This window comes from Nuphar pumila, chromosome 13, assembly GCF_984573655.1.
Source record: "Nuphar pumila chromosome 13, dmNupPumi1.hap1.1, whole genome shotgun sequence".
Taxonomy (NCBI): Eukaryota; Viridiplantae; Streptophyta; class Magnoliopsida; order Nymphaeales; family Nymphaeaceae; genus Nuphar; species Nuphar pumila.
The window spans coordinates 102135910-102153304 of record NC_143261.1 but is presented as its reverse complement, the minus strand read 5'-3'; the positions used below and the strand labels follow the sequence as shown (position 1 = coordinate 102153304).

Here is a 17395-nt window from a genome sequence, read left to right as displayed (position 1 = left end):
CCAAGTTGTTCGCACATCATCATCAAACAACGGACATTTGGAACATAGCATTTGACTACGGTCCAAACAAACATTGAACTTGGAACAGTTATTACAGAACGAACAGAACCAATGTTCTGTTCGGTTCTTTTTTGCTCATTTCGTTCAACCCTGGACAAGTCATCAAACTTACCCTCAGGGAACACTTAGTTTACTTTGTTAGCCGTCATTATTATTATTAAGCACAAGTAGTAGTTGAAAACAAGGTATATCAAATTTGATTTATGAAGAAGTATCCTTAAACAAAACTGTTAAATATGAGAGGGTCGGTGGATACATCCCTTTGGCCAGCGTGTTTGAGGAGTCAAATGACCAGAAAACTTTGATAAATTCTATGGTCTTGGAATATCTGGTACTATTGGAATTGAAAGCACCAAGTGAGACCCGGAATTCACGACCCACTATAGATTAATTAGAAAGCCATCAATGAACCAAGGTATATATATATATACAATTAGCATATTGTAAATCATGTTTCATGACATTAAAGCTAACAAATTAAGATGAATTTGGAAAGGCTATTGAAGGCGTCTAAGATTTTTTCTATTTGTTAAGCCAAGATGCCCCAAAGACGGTGGGTGGGTTGAGTGACCCCAAATAAAAAGGGTGAGTCAGTAGCCAAGGCTTTGAATTTCTTGTGGGGGGCGTTAAACATTGAACGTGAGAACCCCAACCCCAACCCCATCATGTTCATGTTCATGTTCATGTCCACCCAGTGCCACCACAGGCAATTTTTATCACAATCAATCAACGCGGTGCAGCCAAGTTAAAGAACCCATTGCCGTACCATCGAGATTGGGCTCTTCTTTCACACGCCCCTTAAGGAGAATGGGTCGTGGGCTTACGCGACGGGGAAACGTAATCGTAATCGTAATCGTAACCGTAACGGATCCAACACTCTTAACTCGTCGCCCGTGTCTGTCTTTCCAACCAACCAATCAATCACTTGCTAGCTTTGTGAGCGGGGCCCGCAGTAAAAGAAACTTTGGATGGATGGATCATGGGGCACTGAAAACGGGTCCCCGGACGGCCCATCCCAGACGCGATTTCAACGCAAATGGACACGCGTGCAAGGCTCATTGGTTAATTCTCCGACGAATATGCTTCCCAATAAAAGATTCTCCGCCTTCTCCTCTTTAAAAGGAGAGCGCGGAAGGAAAATTCTAGAATCACTTCAGTGGATCGCAAACTCGATCTGCAGAAAAAAGAGTGGATTCCTTAGGATACAAGAGAAGAGAAAGAGGAGATGAGCGAGGCTCTGAAGAGGGACTACCAACTCCTCGAAGAGATCGGAAGGGGGAGGTTCGGGAAGGTCTTCCGCTGCTTCCGCCCGGATTCCGGTGAGTTTTTCGCCTGCAAAAGCATCGACAAGACTGCGATCACGGACCCCGTCGACCGGGAGTGCCTCCAGAGGGAGGTCAAGGTTCACCGGCTCGTCGGCGCCCACCCGAACGTCGTCCAGATCCACGCCGTCTACGAGGACGAGGCGTCGCTCCACCTAGTGATGGAGCTCTGCCCCTCGCCCGATCTCTTCGTGCAAGTCTCCAAGCGGTCCCTCTCCGAGCCAGAAGCCGCCGCAGTGATGGCTCCGCTCATGGAGGCGATCGCGCACTGCCACCTCCGGGGCGTCGCTCACCGAGACATCAAGCCGGACAACGTCCTGTTCGACGGCCGGAACCGGCTGAAGCTCGCCGACTTCGGCTCGGCCGACTGCTTCCACGACGGGAATGGGCTCAGGGAGGTCGTCGGGACGCCCTACTACGTGGCGCCAGAGGTGCTCAGGGGGAGAGAGTACAACGAGAAGGTGGACGTCTGGAGCGCCGGGGTCATCCTCTACGTCCTCCTGGGCGGGATCCCTCCCTTCCACGGCGAGTCGACGTCCGAGATCTTCGAGTCGGTCCTCCGGGCCAACCTGAGGTTCCCGTCTCGGATCTTCCACTCCGTGTCCCCGTTGGCCAAGGATCTGATTCGCAAGATGCTCTGCAAGGACGTTTCTAGAAGGTTCTCCGCCGAGCAAGTCCTGAGTGAGTCTCCACCCTCTTCCCTTTCTTTCCCTTCGATTCTTACTTCCGAAAGAAAAAAAGAAATCAACTCGGTCGAAACAATAGTTGATTTCTTTTGTTTGGATTCTCTAATCCCGCAAAGAAAATTATGTCATGAAGAACGCTAGGATGAGAGTTTTGCTTGGTCTTGCTCCGCCCTTTTATTTATGATTTAGTTTGTCATATTTTTCTAGATTTCCTACTTGATCTGGGTTTCCCTGACATTGTTTCTGCGTCGGTTTTCTGATTATTTCCGCCTTCTGTTACACTTAATTTTCAGGGCACCCTTGGATCACAAGGGGATACGAGCAGAGTTCGGTTGCAGATCTCACTTGAGCCCCGCCCCATCGCAGACAGGTCTCTGTGAAGGCCTAAGTTGATTCTTGCATCCGTCTGAGTGTGTACATGAAGTTTTTTCTTGTAAATGAGTCTCTCACCCTCCTGCGACTCTGCTGGGGAGCGTGAAGAGTTGGCTTGCCGATGTAATCAGCAATGCAGTAGGGCCTTTTGAGTAGTCTGTTTCACTGGTGCGGAACTTTTAGCTTCAAGGAGGGCACCAGGAATTTTCCTCTTTTTTGTTCTCCACTTTCTCCAGTGCCAAGTTCCTATTGGGAACAAGGGACAAAAAAATGGCGGAAACTTTTGTACAAATGATAAATAAAATGCGTTTATGAGTCATTTTCTGGAATTCATTCCTTTAGTTATTTTTTAATGTTGTAATACTGATACATAGTGGCGCACGATGATGAAGTTTTCGAAGATGGGGAAATGAAAGAAAAAGAAAAAGAAAAGGGAAATTGGTTCCCATGTATATGCCTTTGGTTTATCCCATCGGACCTTGATTCGATTATCTTCAAGGAAGGGATCGACCTGTTTCCCCCCTCAATTGACAAACAGCATTTATCGAGAAGATTAATGAAATTTAAATATGTATTAGCAAAGTCAAAATAAAATAGGTGATGCAAACTTATTTTTATTTTTACGCGTGGGTTGATTCTCAACTACCAGAAAATTGCGGCCAATTTCCTTAACAAGCCGTGGACGGAGGGAGGGTCTTGTGTGTTCTCCCCTGAAGACTCACTTTTGCTACAGTGTATTCAGGGTCCGAATGAGCGCCATGTATATATGCACATGGGGCTCGTCTTTTCGTGTGTCGACATCACTTATCATCGGAGTCTGGTGCGGTTGCAAAGACTTAAGTATCCTTACTATTCTCATCATGAAACAAGGGTTCGAGAAAATGACAAAAATATCTTTGATTCAAAAAAGAAAAACGACAATTCAAGAAAAGAACAAAAATGTCTTTCATCCAGAAAGTCAAGGATGCTAACTCTTTAAAGTTTAAACAGCGAAATAAACCTGAAGCGCACTCTCTTTTTCATCGTCATTTCTTCTTCTTTCTTCGTGAAACACTGTAAAACCCTCTCTCTCTCCCTCTCTCTCTCTAGAGAAGAAATTAAAGGAGCCAAAGAGATGGCGATCCGATAGCGATCGTCGTCTTCTTCCTGCTAGAAGTGGCCGAAATGTTGCCATCGTTCAGTGGGCAACCGACTGCGGCGACCCTTCTGTCGCCTTCGAAGGACACCTATAACGGAATCTTCTCTCAGTACACCTACAATAGAGTCTTTCAAAGTATAATCCGTCTACCCCTACGTCGGCAATACTTCCAATCAGGGCTATGCCTTCCAGGCCACTCTGACGTTGCTCAACACGGGCGTTCGCACCCTCAAGTCCTGGCGGGCATTCGTCGGGTTCTGGCACCGCGAGGTCCTCATCTCGACCTCTGGCGTCGTGCTCTACGACAGGACCCACCTCCTCACCAACATCGAGAATGGCACGTTCCTCTCTAGCTTCCCCGTCACGGACCTCAAGACTGTCATCGAGACGGCTGACGACTACAACCTGATTATGGCGAAGATCGTGCTCAAGAGGGTGGAGTTCGGCATCATGATTTACGATTTACACACAGTAGCAAAAAATCGCGTAGCAAAAAAAATGGCAAATCGCTAAATCGAGTAGCAAAAAAAAAAATGGCAAATCGCTACGCGATTTTCGTAAATCATTATATCGAGTAGTGATTTACGAAAATCGCGTAGCAAAAAAAAAATAGAAAATCGCTAAATCGAGTAGCGATTTATGAAAATCGCGTAGCGAAAAAAAAAAACAAAAATTTGCTAAATCAAGTAGAGATTTACGAAAATTGCGTAGTAAAAAAAATAGAAAATAGCTAAATCGAGTAGCGATTTATAAAAATCGCATAGCAAAAAAAAAAAGCGCAAATCGCTATGCGATGTTCATAAATCGCTAAATCGCATTGCAAAAAAAAAAGGCAAATCGCTACACAATTTTCCTAAATCGCGTAGCGAAAAAAAAATTGTCATTTTCTAGAATCATCGTTTCATGACACCAATGGCGGGAAAGGGTGTTACAAAAATCGTGAGCAAGAAACAACCAAAGAAAACAATAAACAAGAACGATCAAACAAAACACAACGACACACAAATTTACGTGAAAAAACTCTCCTCAAATTTGAGAGGGAATAAAAAACCATGGTTGCCGAGAGGAAAAACTTTATTGTTTTTTTTCGACAGTTACAAGAGGAAAAGAAAAAAAAGAATTTATACAAGGCCCCAAAAAAAATTCTTCTGGGGGGGTGCTGCCCCCAGAGACCCTCCGCCAGGGGCGCCCCCTTGGACCCCCGGCCGGTGAACTTGCAGTGGGACCCACACTGGGGGGAGCCCCTAGATCCCCCCTCCTGTAAGGGCAAAAACTCTAAATCAGGCTCCACAACTCATCAAGTTGAACCATGCTATAGTCAGTGTGCAGGTCAATCGGTGTTTGATGGAGCAGTGTAGGATCGTCTGCTGGATGTGCACAAAGGCAGAAATTGAGAAGGGAGAGAGAGAGAGAGAGAGGGTTGATGTTCATGGCCTTTTTCAGGAGGGATTCTTTTTTCGAATAATCCTGCAGTGCAGGGACTGGGTCTTAAATAACCATCTCCGGGGTACTTAAGTCTTTACAACCGCTCTTTTTCTAGAATCATCGTTTTATGGCACCAATGGCAGAAAGGATACTTAAGCCTTTGGTGATGCTGACAAACATGGGGATACGAGCCGCACGTGCTTACATACGTGGCGCTCATTCAAACCCCCAAACACGTATTGTAGCAAACAGTGCATCTTCGGGGGGACATATAAACCTGCTTCGGTGGACAGAAGAGTCCAAGCAAACAGTTGATATACTATTCTGATCACGATTCTCGTTTGCTACCTCTTCACTCTGGTGCATTGCATCGGTGGTTCCCGTGCTCGTGCTCTACGGGCAGTGGATAAGACAACATTTGTGTGTTCTGGCTAGGTTGCCATTATCCTACATGACAAGGTGAAGCATGCGAATTAGTGGCTATCGTCGATGGTCATCCTTCTTCTTATATGCTTTTATATGGTCGATAAGTGGGATCAAATATTTGGTAAACAATTAGTTAGAACAACACATTATTAGTTAGAATGGCATGAAAAATAATGGAGAGTGTGTGATAAAGTAACGAAATATGTTGCCCAGAGATAGAGATAGGTGGTTAACTTGGAGCGGGTAGGATATATGTGCCTTTAGGGCATGTTTGATGCGTCGTTCTCAACAGGATTTGGATGGAAATTCCGCTGAGAACATCAAAAGTAGACAAACATTGGACATGGCTGACAATGTTTCGCGCGTCCGCCGCATCCAAAATCGTATGTAATTTTTGCTCCACCTCCCCCCTGTTACAAAAAGAACAAGAACGAAGGGGACACAAAAAAAAATGCATCGATGGGCGCACTGCAGCCGTCGATGTCTGTCTCTCTCTCTTTGTGCAAGGGCTTCCCTGGAGCGGTGGGTGGTGGCACGCCCGTTGATGGAGACTCCCTCTGTATTTCTTCTTCTTCCTCCTCGAAGACAAACCCTAAAAACCAGAGATGGAGACTTCGCTGCTGCGTTCACCTTTTCGAGCTTCATCAATGGCGTCCGACGCCGAGTCAGAGGAGGCCATCCTTCGAGTCTCCGAAAATCCATGGGATGATGAGAACTGTGGGAGTGGAGTGTGGCTACACCAGCAAAGAGTGCACAGGTTACCACCCAAAGTTTATTGGAAGGGTATCACCAGGAAGGCCTTCCTGGAAAAGAAGAACACCTCTAGAGAATAAAAATGTGAGGTTTGCAACATACATGGGTTTAGTTTCAGGTATTCTGGTGAAGCGCACCTGCACAAGCTAGTATTATCATTATTATCGTGTAACTATTTTTTTTCCTTTGGATTAGCATCTTGTTGCTATTATTATTTATATTATAAAAATAAAGAATGATATTATTATAATCATAACAAATAAATTGATCTAGTGAGGAAAGATTCTCGACTAGATTTAAAAATTAGTTAAAGCTATTTATTACTTGGACAGGTTTTCGGTGGCACAAGTCGACAGCCAATACGACAATCAATGAAATGCTTTCTCATAAGCTAACAGGTCATGAACTTCATCCTCCTTATACAATAAACTGTAGGGTCACGATGGTATTAAATTGCAATTATTGGAGGTCATTGGACAAGGACAACCCGGGTCACAAAGACACGGCGCACTTCGGGACTTGGTATTATTAGTACGAGATGCAAATTTTATAAAAGGATCATTCAATGAAAGTGAGGTACATACCAAACCACTATTAAAAATTACATTTAAAACCGTTATTTGTTAAGTCTTACCATATGGATGTGGCTTTCATGATAAAAAAAAACCCTAAGGATTGACTTTTATTGCAATTTTTTATGTATAAATTAGAATTTATGATCTAAAAATTTTCAAACCGTTGTTTTCTAGCACATTATAAGATCCTATATACATTACCATGGAAATCACATTCATATGTTTCAATTTGCTAAACACTTCTTAAATTGATTTGTGAAAATGGTTTGAACGGTCCCTCTCTCTCGCGCGCGCTATATATATATATATACCTGAAGGGTGAGCTCATTAAGGGTGTGTTGATTACCTCTGATCTAAGATTCTAGGTATTTTAACTAAAGAACATCGAATTAGAGATCCGAGGTTCTCTAGTTCCACCCTCCCCCATTGGATTTAAAATCTGTGGATTGAGAAAATTTGGCAGAAAATGAGGATCTAAAACCTCGGTTTTGAAATCCTCCATTTGCATGGAGGTAGGATCAACGTGTGAACCACATTCCTTGATCCACAAAACCTCAATTCTCTCCTCAGAGATCCAAGGTAATCAAACACATCCTAGGTGACTTGGTGAGGGTTTCATCCTCATAAAAAAATAAGGATGTAGAATCTCGTGGTAGATTCTCTATCGATATGACTTCCTGCTCAGTTGGCGTTAGAGTATCCTATTGGTGTATCATGCAGAAACATACACAGAAAGCATACCTAAAGACGCCATGGTGTGCGAGTGCGGGTGTTCAGCATTTTCCTCGACCAGTCGATGCCCACGATGAGCCCAGGTCTTAGGTCGACAGTGAGCAGGACCTTATACCACGTAAACCTTATGTGGTATTTGGGATAGGCTAATAGCTATGAATGTCTCATAATTTTCATGGCAGCCTACCTCCCTTATATAATGGGAGAAAGAGGCACTTACGTAAATATGAGCTCTCTACATTCACGTAACTCTTACCCACTAACTCTCAATTATGTGACTCACTAATGGTGTCAAACCGGGTCACCCAATGGGTTGGACCTAAATCTGTTATGTCCAACATTATCTCACTTAACCCATTGACAGCAAAAGTGCACTAAATAGAAGTTTATACCATTATCTAGATTTAATTCTTCATGTGGGTTCACATGCTACCCTTTATCATAAGAATGAATCATATGAGTCATGGAGATGAACACTCCTTTATGAAATATCATATTTTCATGTATTACACTATAATTCACCTTCAATGCTTTAGCATGTTGAAATTACATTTATGAATAGGTTGGTCTTGTACCTATTCTATTGGTCCTTTAATATTGTTATTTTGTTATTCTCTCTAACCCATATGCGAGATCCTTTATGCAAAATCAATAATACACAAAGCTATAGAGAATCAAATTCATATACACAAATGTGATCACATAATGTATTGTCATACGTAAGAGGGAATAAAAAAGACTCATCCCCTTTACATGTTGGAAATAGAATTTCGGTGTCAGCTCTTTAGTAAGGGGCTCCGCAGTCATCCCAATTGTAACAATACATACCGGATGATTCTTAGTCCTTTTTTAACAACAAAGTATTTTAACTCTATGTGTCGACACGAGGTTGAGCACTTGTTATTTGAAAAGGACACGACTGCTTCGTTATCATAAAAGACCTTTTCTGAACTCTCAATAGAGTCCACTATATCAAAACCCATAATGAAGTTTCTTATCCAAATAGCTTGTGACGAAGTCTCATATAGAGTAATAAATTTTGCCTCCATAGTATGAGCAGCAGTGGTAGACTGTTTTCCACTTCTCCATGACACAGCACCACCCGCTAGTATGAAAATGTATCTAGTAGTAGATTTTCTACTGTCAATACACACTAGTAAGTATGCATCAGAGTATCCAACGACCTCTAGGTGGTCAACTTTCCTGTAGTTTAACATATACTCTTTCGTAAATAGTACGCGACCTTCTTCGCTGCCTTTCAGTGCGCAATACTTAGATTTGACTGATATTTACCAAGCATTCTCACAACAAACGCTATATCAGGTCGAGTGCAGGTCTGCGCGTACTGCAAACTCTCAACTGCCGAAGCATATAGGACAACTGTCATCTAAGCCTTCACAATATCGTCATGAGGACAATCCTTTAAGCTCAATTTATCCTCTTTCACTATAGGTGTTGAACTAAGAGAACAATTCTTCATCCCATATCTTCTAAGAACCTTAAGGATATAAGATTTATGAGAGAGGCCAAGGACACCCTTAGTTTTATCACGACGGATCTCGATTTCAAGGACATATGTGGTCTCGCCCATATCCTTCATATCGAAATAAGAGGAAATAAAATCTTTTGTTTCATGTAATAGACTCAAATCATTAGTTGTAAGAAGAATATCGTCAACATATAAAACCAAAATTATGAACTTACTCCCACTAGTCTTTATGTAAATGCACTGATCAACAATGTTTTCAGTGAATCCAAAGTTTATAATTACTTTATTGAACTTTTTATACCACTGGCGAGAGGCTTGTTTAAGTCTATAAATTGACTTCTTCAATTTGCAAACTAAATTATTTGAGTCATCTATACTGAAAGCAAGAGGTTGTTGTATGCGTACCTCCTCTTCCCGGTCTCCATTTAGGAAGTCAGTTTTTGCATCCATCTGATGTAGCTCTAAATAAAAATGAGCTACAAGCGACATGATTATTCTCAATGATTCCTTAGTTGATACAAGAAAAAAAGTCTCATTATAATCAATGTATTCTATCTGTGTGAAACCTTTTGCAACAAGCCCAGCATTGTACCTCTCTGCATGACCTTTAGAGTCTGTTTTGGCCTTATAGACCCATTTACAACCAACAGGTCTGACTCCATCAGGTCGAGGTACAAGATCTCACACTTGGTTTTTTGCCATAGAGTCAAGCTCTTCTTTCAAGGCATTGATCCAATGTGTTGATCTTTCACTTTCAATGGATTCTGCAAATGTGAAGGGATCTTCATTAATGTCTATGAAACCATTAGACTCTTACAAATACACCACATAGTTCAGAAGGATAGCAAATTTCTTGATTCTCGTGGACCTCATATAGGTGCTACAAGTGGTTCAAAATGAGCCTCTATATCTTTTTGTTGTTGATGAGTTCAAGCTCAACTGGGTTTGACAGAAAAAAATGAGTAGAAGGCTCTATTCGGTTCTTTTGACTGGTTTACCAGCTGTATTAAGGATATGACTAGAAATCCCTTTAAAGGCGCTTTAGATTTTCATTTTTCTTTTTTAGCAGTGAATGAAGCCAATAGAAATCTTATTAAAGGCATTTTTATATTTTTCCTTTTCTTTTTGGCAGTCAATTAAGCCAAATTAGGTCCTCAAAGTCATGGGGGAGCTAAAATTTTAAGGGTTCTTCTCAAATTAGAAATGTAATGACCAAATAATTCACAAGAACTAGCTTAAGAAGAATTTGGTAGCCAAGACGGTGGGTGGATCCCCAAATAAAAGTGTGTGAGTCAGGTAGCCAGATGCTTTTGAATTTTCTACAAAGCACCAACATGCATCTCCTTCTTTTGTCGCAATCAATGCAGCAGCCCATTAAAAGAAAACATTTTCCGTACAAACCAGAGTAGCCCCCCAGTCCTTCCACATGATATTTGTTTTATTGCATGCAACGGTTTTGAGTGGGGGGCTGAAATAAGTGGGGGCTGTACCCAAGAGTAGAATGCTGGCACGTCATTGTTGCAGAGAACATAAGCGATGAGTTAGTGCATCACTCGATCGGCCGCGTGCCCCGCGATTCTATTCCGTTTACGAAAAATCTGACGCGATTCTATTCCGTTTACGAAAAATCTGACGGTTGTTGACACGCACGCGTGCGAGTCTCATTGGTGAGTAAACATAAAGAATAGTCTCTCCTTTTCAAAAGATCAGCAGAGACAGACGGGCTGTGTAGAAAACAAGGGAGGGTGGATTTGTTACGAGAGAAGAAGGAGAAGGAGAAAGAGGAGATGAGCGAAGCACTGAAGAGGGACTACCAACTCCTCGAAGAGATCGGTAGAGGGAGGTTCGGGAAGGTGTTCCGCTGCTTCCGGCCGGATTCCGGAGAGTTCTTCGCCTGCAAAAGCATCGACAAGCGGGCGATAACCGATCCTGTCGACCGGGAGTGCATCGAGAAGGAGGTGAAGGTCCATCGGCTCGTTGGCACCCACTCGAACGTCGTCCAGATCCACGGCGTTTATGAGGACGAGGCGTCGCTCCACCTGGTGATGGAGCTCTGCCCCTCGCCCGACCTCTTCGACCGCATGTCCAAGCGGGCCTTCTCCGAGCAGGAGGCCGCTGCCGTGATGACGCCACTCATGGAGGCGATCGCGCACTGCCACCGCCGGGGCGTAGCGCACCGCGACATTAAGCCGGACAACGTGCTGTTTGACGGCCGGAACCGGCTTAGGCTCGCAGACTTCGGCTCTGCGGACGGCTTCCGCGACGGGAAGGTGCTCAAGGAGGTCGTTGGGACGCCCTACTACGTGGCCCCGGAGGTGCTCAGAAGGAGGGAGTACAACGAGAAGGTGGACGTCTGGAGTGCCGGGGTCATACTCTACATCCTCCTGAGCGGGATCCCTCCCTTCCACGGAGAGTCGACGGCCGAGATCTTCGAGTCCGTCCTCCGGGCCAACCTGAGGTTCCCGTCGCGGATCTTCCACTCGGTCTCCCCGGCAGCCAAGGACCTGATTCGCAAAATGCTCTGCCAAGACGTTACGAGAAGGTTCTCCGCCGAGCAAGCCCTAAGTGAGTCTCAATCTTCTTTCCCTTGACTCTCTTTTGATTCTTTTCTTGTGGAATTGTAGGGTTCTAGACCGCCAGATCGACCTCATTATCCCGAAATCTTGGCCTTTCGATCGCTTTACTCTGTTTCTTCGATTATGCGAGTCGATTATTCTCTTTCTTCTTCCTAGCTTTTGGTTGATTTCCGCGTTCTATATCTTCAGAAAGTGGTTTTTTCTCTGGCTTTCATCTGGAGGATTTTTCTTGAAGTTTGGAGTTTTGGAAGTTGCTCCTTCGTGTTCTTGCCTGTTTCTCTCCAGTTTTACGGCAACAAGGCGCCTTTGATTTATTTCCGAGTGACTGAACCGTTATTGGGAACTAAATGTCTTTGAGCGAACTGATTGTTTCGCTCAGATTCTTGGGTCTCGTAAAGAAAATTAGGCTCCTAAGGACGCTAAGAATACGAGTTTAGTTGCGCTTGTTTTCTCTCTGTTTATTGTATAGCCTGGTATTGTCCTGCGTCGGTTTTTCTGATTTTGACAGCCTTTTCTTCCTCATTTTCAGGGCACCCGTGGATCACAAACAAAGGCGAGCAGGGCCCGGTTGCAGATCTTGGTTGAGCCGCGCATGACGCAGAGGAATCTGCGAGTCCGTGATGGCTTCTTTCGTTGAACTGCGTATGAGTTTGTACATATTTTTTTCCTTGCAAAAGAGTCTCTCACTCTCTTTGTGGGTTTGCCCGGGAACGTGAAGAGTTGGTTGCGGATGTAGTTAGCGTCAGGCAATGCCATGGGGGAGAGTACCGTTTCTTCTCCGGGCCTTTTGAATACTCTGTTTCTCTTGTGGGAAGCTTCTGCCGGGACGGAGGCCGCCAGGGATTTTGGGTTCCTGTTTTTTTTTTTTTTTTTTTTTTCCTTTCTTGGTAGCCAAGTTCGTATAAAGAAATGACAAAAAAGAAAAAACTATATAATGGCCGGAGCTTTTGTGCTTTTTTTTTTCAAGTTGTGTAATTAATGTCGTTAAACGAATGCAAAAAATCGACAAATGGGCCCCATGTGTTTGCTTTTTGGTTTGTCTCCTTCGTTCCAGTCTTTGCTTTTTGGTTGACAACAAACAGCATTTTCCGAGAGGGGGGATGTAAAACAAGTCATTGATCCCTTGCTGCCAATGCACAAAACTAAACTAATGGCACTTGGGGGATTAAAATAAAATTTGTGAGAAGTGCCTTGTTCTATTTGCATGACCAACTGCTGTCGGTCGCTTTCCACAAATAAGACGAGTACAAGCAAGCAAGCAATTGATGGATGGACCATACAAGTGGGCTTTTGGAAGAATGTAACCGGCTGGTGATCGTATTCATGACGCGTCTCCTGTGACTAGGTTCATCCAATGTACAATCGACACTGAAATGTGACCCCATCTCTTTACTTGTGCAATTGGTTATATTTCATGTATGGTGTATGGCCAGGCCAGTAGATGCGTACTTGGCTCTAGGATGCCCTTGTCCTTGTTTGGCAGAGTCGCTCTTTTCCCTTAACCCGACAAGGGGAGAGGCATGCTACGACGGACGCACTGGGTGGTCTGCAAGCGGATAAGCGGTCACCACTTTGCCCATCCAACAGCACACAAGTGGCGTCAATATTGGACACAAGGTGGAATAGGAAGTGCTACTGGCTAAGCGAGGGTGCTGGGTAATGAATCGAGTTGGCTCATGGCTTGGTTCGGTTCATGGGTTCGGCATCACTAGCTTGTATCGACGATTCGAACCGAGCGTGAAGATGTGGGATGAAATATTGGGTTTGGTTGGTTGACAAGTAGCCAGCCAACTGAAATACATATATGGGACGAAGAGGATGTGCACAGTGTGAAAAAGAAAACAACGTTTTGCACCCGTATATTCTCTGGCCCTGCTCCCCAAAGTTAGGTAGAAATGGGCCAGAGCAGCTTAAGGCTACCACCATCTGGCGTCGTGTTGTGGGCCCCGCCCCAGGCCCTCACCTCACGGTATGGTACTGACGCCAAAAGTGAATGCCCCGAATTTATCACCTAATGATGTTCTCAAGTGTCCAAAAGGTCAAACTAAAAAACGAACGATTTGTTTGGCCATTTCTCATGCGATTTTTTAGGTCTTTATTGGGAAAGTAAATGAATTAGATAAAATAAAAAAAACACACGAAAACAAAAAATGGTATCTTTTCTACTTTGGGCATTTTTTTGCTATTTTATATAAAGACTGAAGAAAAAGAAAAAAAAAAAACAAACTGCGGCCGTCACTAAGCTTGTGGGAATGTTGGGTGCAGCAGCAGAGAGTGCGGGAGTTTTGGCATCTAAAGTCTAAACTGAAGAGGAGATGTGGACTAAGGAGGCCTTCCTGCTTCTTGAAATAATAAAGCAACTAGACATTAAAAAAGGTGACGTCTGCAACATGCATGCCTTCACTTTCAGGTATGCTCAAGCACAAACGCGCAGGTAATTGCCATTATCATTTTTAATTACAAGAACAATTATATTGTAGTCATAACAAGTCAATGGATCGATTCAAAAAATCTGTTGAGCATGTTTATTACTTGGACAGGTTTTGGTAGCCCAAGTCGTCACCCAATACAGCGTTCTGCTGTCACAATGCTTTCTTAAAAGCAACGGCTCATGAACTTCACCGTCATCAGACAAGGAACCGTGGGGATCTACTATATTGAAGTACAATTATTGCATGTTATTGGACAACTTAGTGCGTCCTCCTCTGCATTAAGTCAACATCAAACAACACACTCTCTCTCCATTCCAGTGATTTTATATATTGTAGTCATAACATTTGGATCATGCTCAACATGTTTCATTTAGTATTTCCATGTGTTAAAGTTAACGAAGCTTTATACCATTTCTAGATCACCCTTAATTTCATGAATTGTAAGCTATTGATTTTCACTATCTCAAAAGTTGGATTTTATGAGGTATTAGACAAAATAAAATCTTATAACATACTAAATAAATCATGTTAAACACATCTGTAGAGTTAGATTTACCATTTGGTAGACATACAAACAGAAACTTGTACAACCATAAGGTATCATGATATAGAACCACAATATATTTTTCCAACAACAACAACAACGCCTTCATCCCAAAATAATTAGGGTCGGCGATATAAAGCTCATATTGGTTCATATTCATAGGGTGTGACTAAAATTTTTATGCTGGCTGTCACTGGCCTACCACAACCCTCTGCTTTTATCCCGGCTTGGAACCACAATATATTTTTCCTATATATATATATATATATATATATATATATATATATATATATATATATATATATGTGTGTGTGTGTGTGAGAGAGAGAGAGAGAGAAATGTTCACTGCAATCATTTGTACATATAATCTAGTATAAAATGATATTTCTTTCACATTTTTATAATATTTTACATATTTAACCATACATATATGTTTTACATAGTTTCTTTAAAGTCTTTAAAAATCAACTGCTTACAATGTATCATAATTTCATGAATAAAGAAAATCATATTTTTGTGTTGAGAGAATATAATCCATACTGAATGCATCTGCCAGAGCTTTTTTTGAAAGAAATACATCTACGAGAACTTCCATCCATGATTTACCAACTGGGTTGTACATGTGTTGTAGGCAGACGCTGATTGTTATGAAGTGTAGGAATTGAAATCTCTGGTGCAATGTGATTGCACACTTTTAGCATGCTGCAGCGCCTCATCACCCACCATCTGCTGTTGGGCACCACAGCTGACAGTCTGTATCCCAAAAAATGATGGGTGATAATGTTCAGCAGCACACTAAAAGTGTGCAATCACATGGCACTTGATCCTCCCTGGTAAGTATAGATAGTCTGCGTGGCACATCATGGCCGACGATGTGGAATTCATTAAGAATATTGTAATTCAACCTGCAAACACCAATTGCATGTTGAATAATCTATGTTGTCTCACACTCAATTTTTCTCAAGTGGCCTATGAATATTATGGATATATTCTACTTGATTGAATTGTATAATCATTTATTGAATTTGCTTGCAAGGAGCATTAGGTACTCATAGCTGCATCCCATAAATCAAAATGCAGAAGCATTGCTCCTCGTGGTTTTTGTGGTTAAAATTCGGAAATTAAAGCACATGCCAAAACTCATAGAGCTACATATGCTTTTCATGAGCACGATAAGTCGATCTGTTGCTATTATTCTTTCTACAGTGAATGCAAATGAAGATAAATCAAAACTGTCTTTTTACCATGAGAAAACCTTCCTAAGGATGCATGTCACTTAATAGGCCCACCCCCTTATAAAGTAAATCCCAGGTAATCCACCAACCTCCATACTTTATGGCTACATCATGCTTTGATTCAGTTCAGCTGGGGAAGCACCATGTTAATGAAGCATACTTGTTACTATATTGTGATAATTGTTATCCGATGCATGAATGATGTACATTGATAGGCAAGGATGCATCTTCACAGGGTCAGTCCCAAATAGGACTCTAACTGGTGAGCCACCAGGTCACTAAGTTAGACCGAGTCCGAAAGAGCATTTAGAGCCTAGAGATCTTATTCCACCACAAGTGGGTGAGTGTGGCCATTGTAAAGTTGGGTCCTTACCATTCACTGCCTTTCAAAAAAGAAAAAAGGTAAAAAGGCAGTCTTTGCAAGGATCAGACAAATGAAACAAGGATAATGAGAAATTTGGTAGGTATGGCTAGTTTATTCTAATAACGGTTCTAATGGATTCCAAAAGGCATGGTTGTAGTTACTTTAAACCAGCTAGCAGATGTAATTTTTTATAGTATAATTTAGTGGAAAACATAGTGCAGATTAGGTATTTTCATGCTAGGTGGTTTTTAAAGAGATCTGAAAATCAGTGGCACACGGCACCAGAATTCTACATAAAAAAAAATCATCTTTTCCTGTTAATTTAATTCAATACAAAGCATTTCTTTTGGTAAAGCGATAATAAGTGCATCTGTTTGTCGAGATAAGAAAACATACCTGCAGCTACGCTTTTTAAAGTGCTTGGGACAGCCAAGAAAATAAACTGATGAAAACCAACCGGATCTTCTACATTTATTAAAAAACAGTAGATATACAAATTAATGGATATTGTATTGTTAAGAAGAATGCCAATAAATATGTGATATTTTCAAAACATCCAGACTGGCAATGTGAATAGACTCGAGATACTAGTCATCAAATCCCCAGCAAGTAGGACAAGGCAGCATCGGACTCAAGTGTGGTCTTAGATGCTGAAAATTGATTTCTGTGGGTGATTGGATTGGCATCTCGGTTCCCCAAGTTCATATCCAAACACAAGCTTGCCTTTGCTTCCATCCAGAAAAAAAAATCTAATACAGAACTCGATTTATTACTATAATACAGATGTACAGTCCATTCAATCAAAATAGTGCCCTCAAGGATCAAATGTAGCAGGCCTCTTGCTAGGCCTGGCCGAGACTGCTCTGGGCATCCATATCTTCATCCTGAAACAAAATTAGAATATCACCAATCAATTGAACTTGACGGACTCCCCAGAAAATAAAATGGGCGATGAAACCAAACATTTCAAACAATACGTTGTTGACGTATTCACAAAATCAAATCGGAATGCAAATACGAACCAGTAGATGCCATGGATGCTATGTGCGGGTGCTCGGCATTCTCCTCAGCCTATTGACGCCCACGATGAGTCCAGGCCTTAGGTTGATGGTGAGCAGGACCCTAAACCCAAAGGGAATTACAAGAACGTGGGCAATAGGGCTAGGGTGTTGGCTTTTGGCTGCACTCATCATACAGCCCAACCCTTCCTTTTATAATGAGAGATAGGGGGTGGTTACCGAATGTGGTCTCTCCACATTTGCATAA

At 42.4% G+C, this 17395-nt stretch overlaps 2 protein-coding genes across 2 annotated transcripts; both read left to right on the top strand.

Annotated features, from left to right (window-relative positions):
- The first annotated feature begins 1228 nt into the window (after positions 1-1228).
- LOC149819528 (phosphoenolpyruvate carboxylase kinase 1-like) lies at positions 1229-2769 on the top strand. The gene is made up of 2 exons (XM_089985182.1): positions 1229-2063; positions 2362-2769. Exons 1-2 carry the CDS (start codon positions 1286-1288, stop codon positions 2415-2417), a joined length of 834 nt encoding a protein of 277 aa, XP_089841308.1. The 5' UTR covers positions 1229-1285; the 3' UTR covers positions 2418-2769.
- Positions 2770-10709: 7940 nt separating this feature from the next.
- LOC149819527 (phosphoenolpyruvate carboxylase kinase 1-like) lies at positions 10710-12545 on the top strand. The gene is made up of 2 exons (XM_089985245.1): positions 10710-11543; positions 12084-12545. The coding sequence occupies exons 1-2, from the start codon at positions 10766-10768 to the stop codon at positions 12137-12139; spliced, it is 834 nt and encodes a 277-aa protein (XP_089841371.1). The 5' UTR covers positions 10710-10765; the 3' UTR covers positions 12140-12545.
- The last annotated feature ends 4850 nt before the right edge of the window (positions 12546-17395 follow it).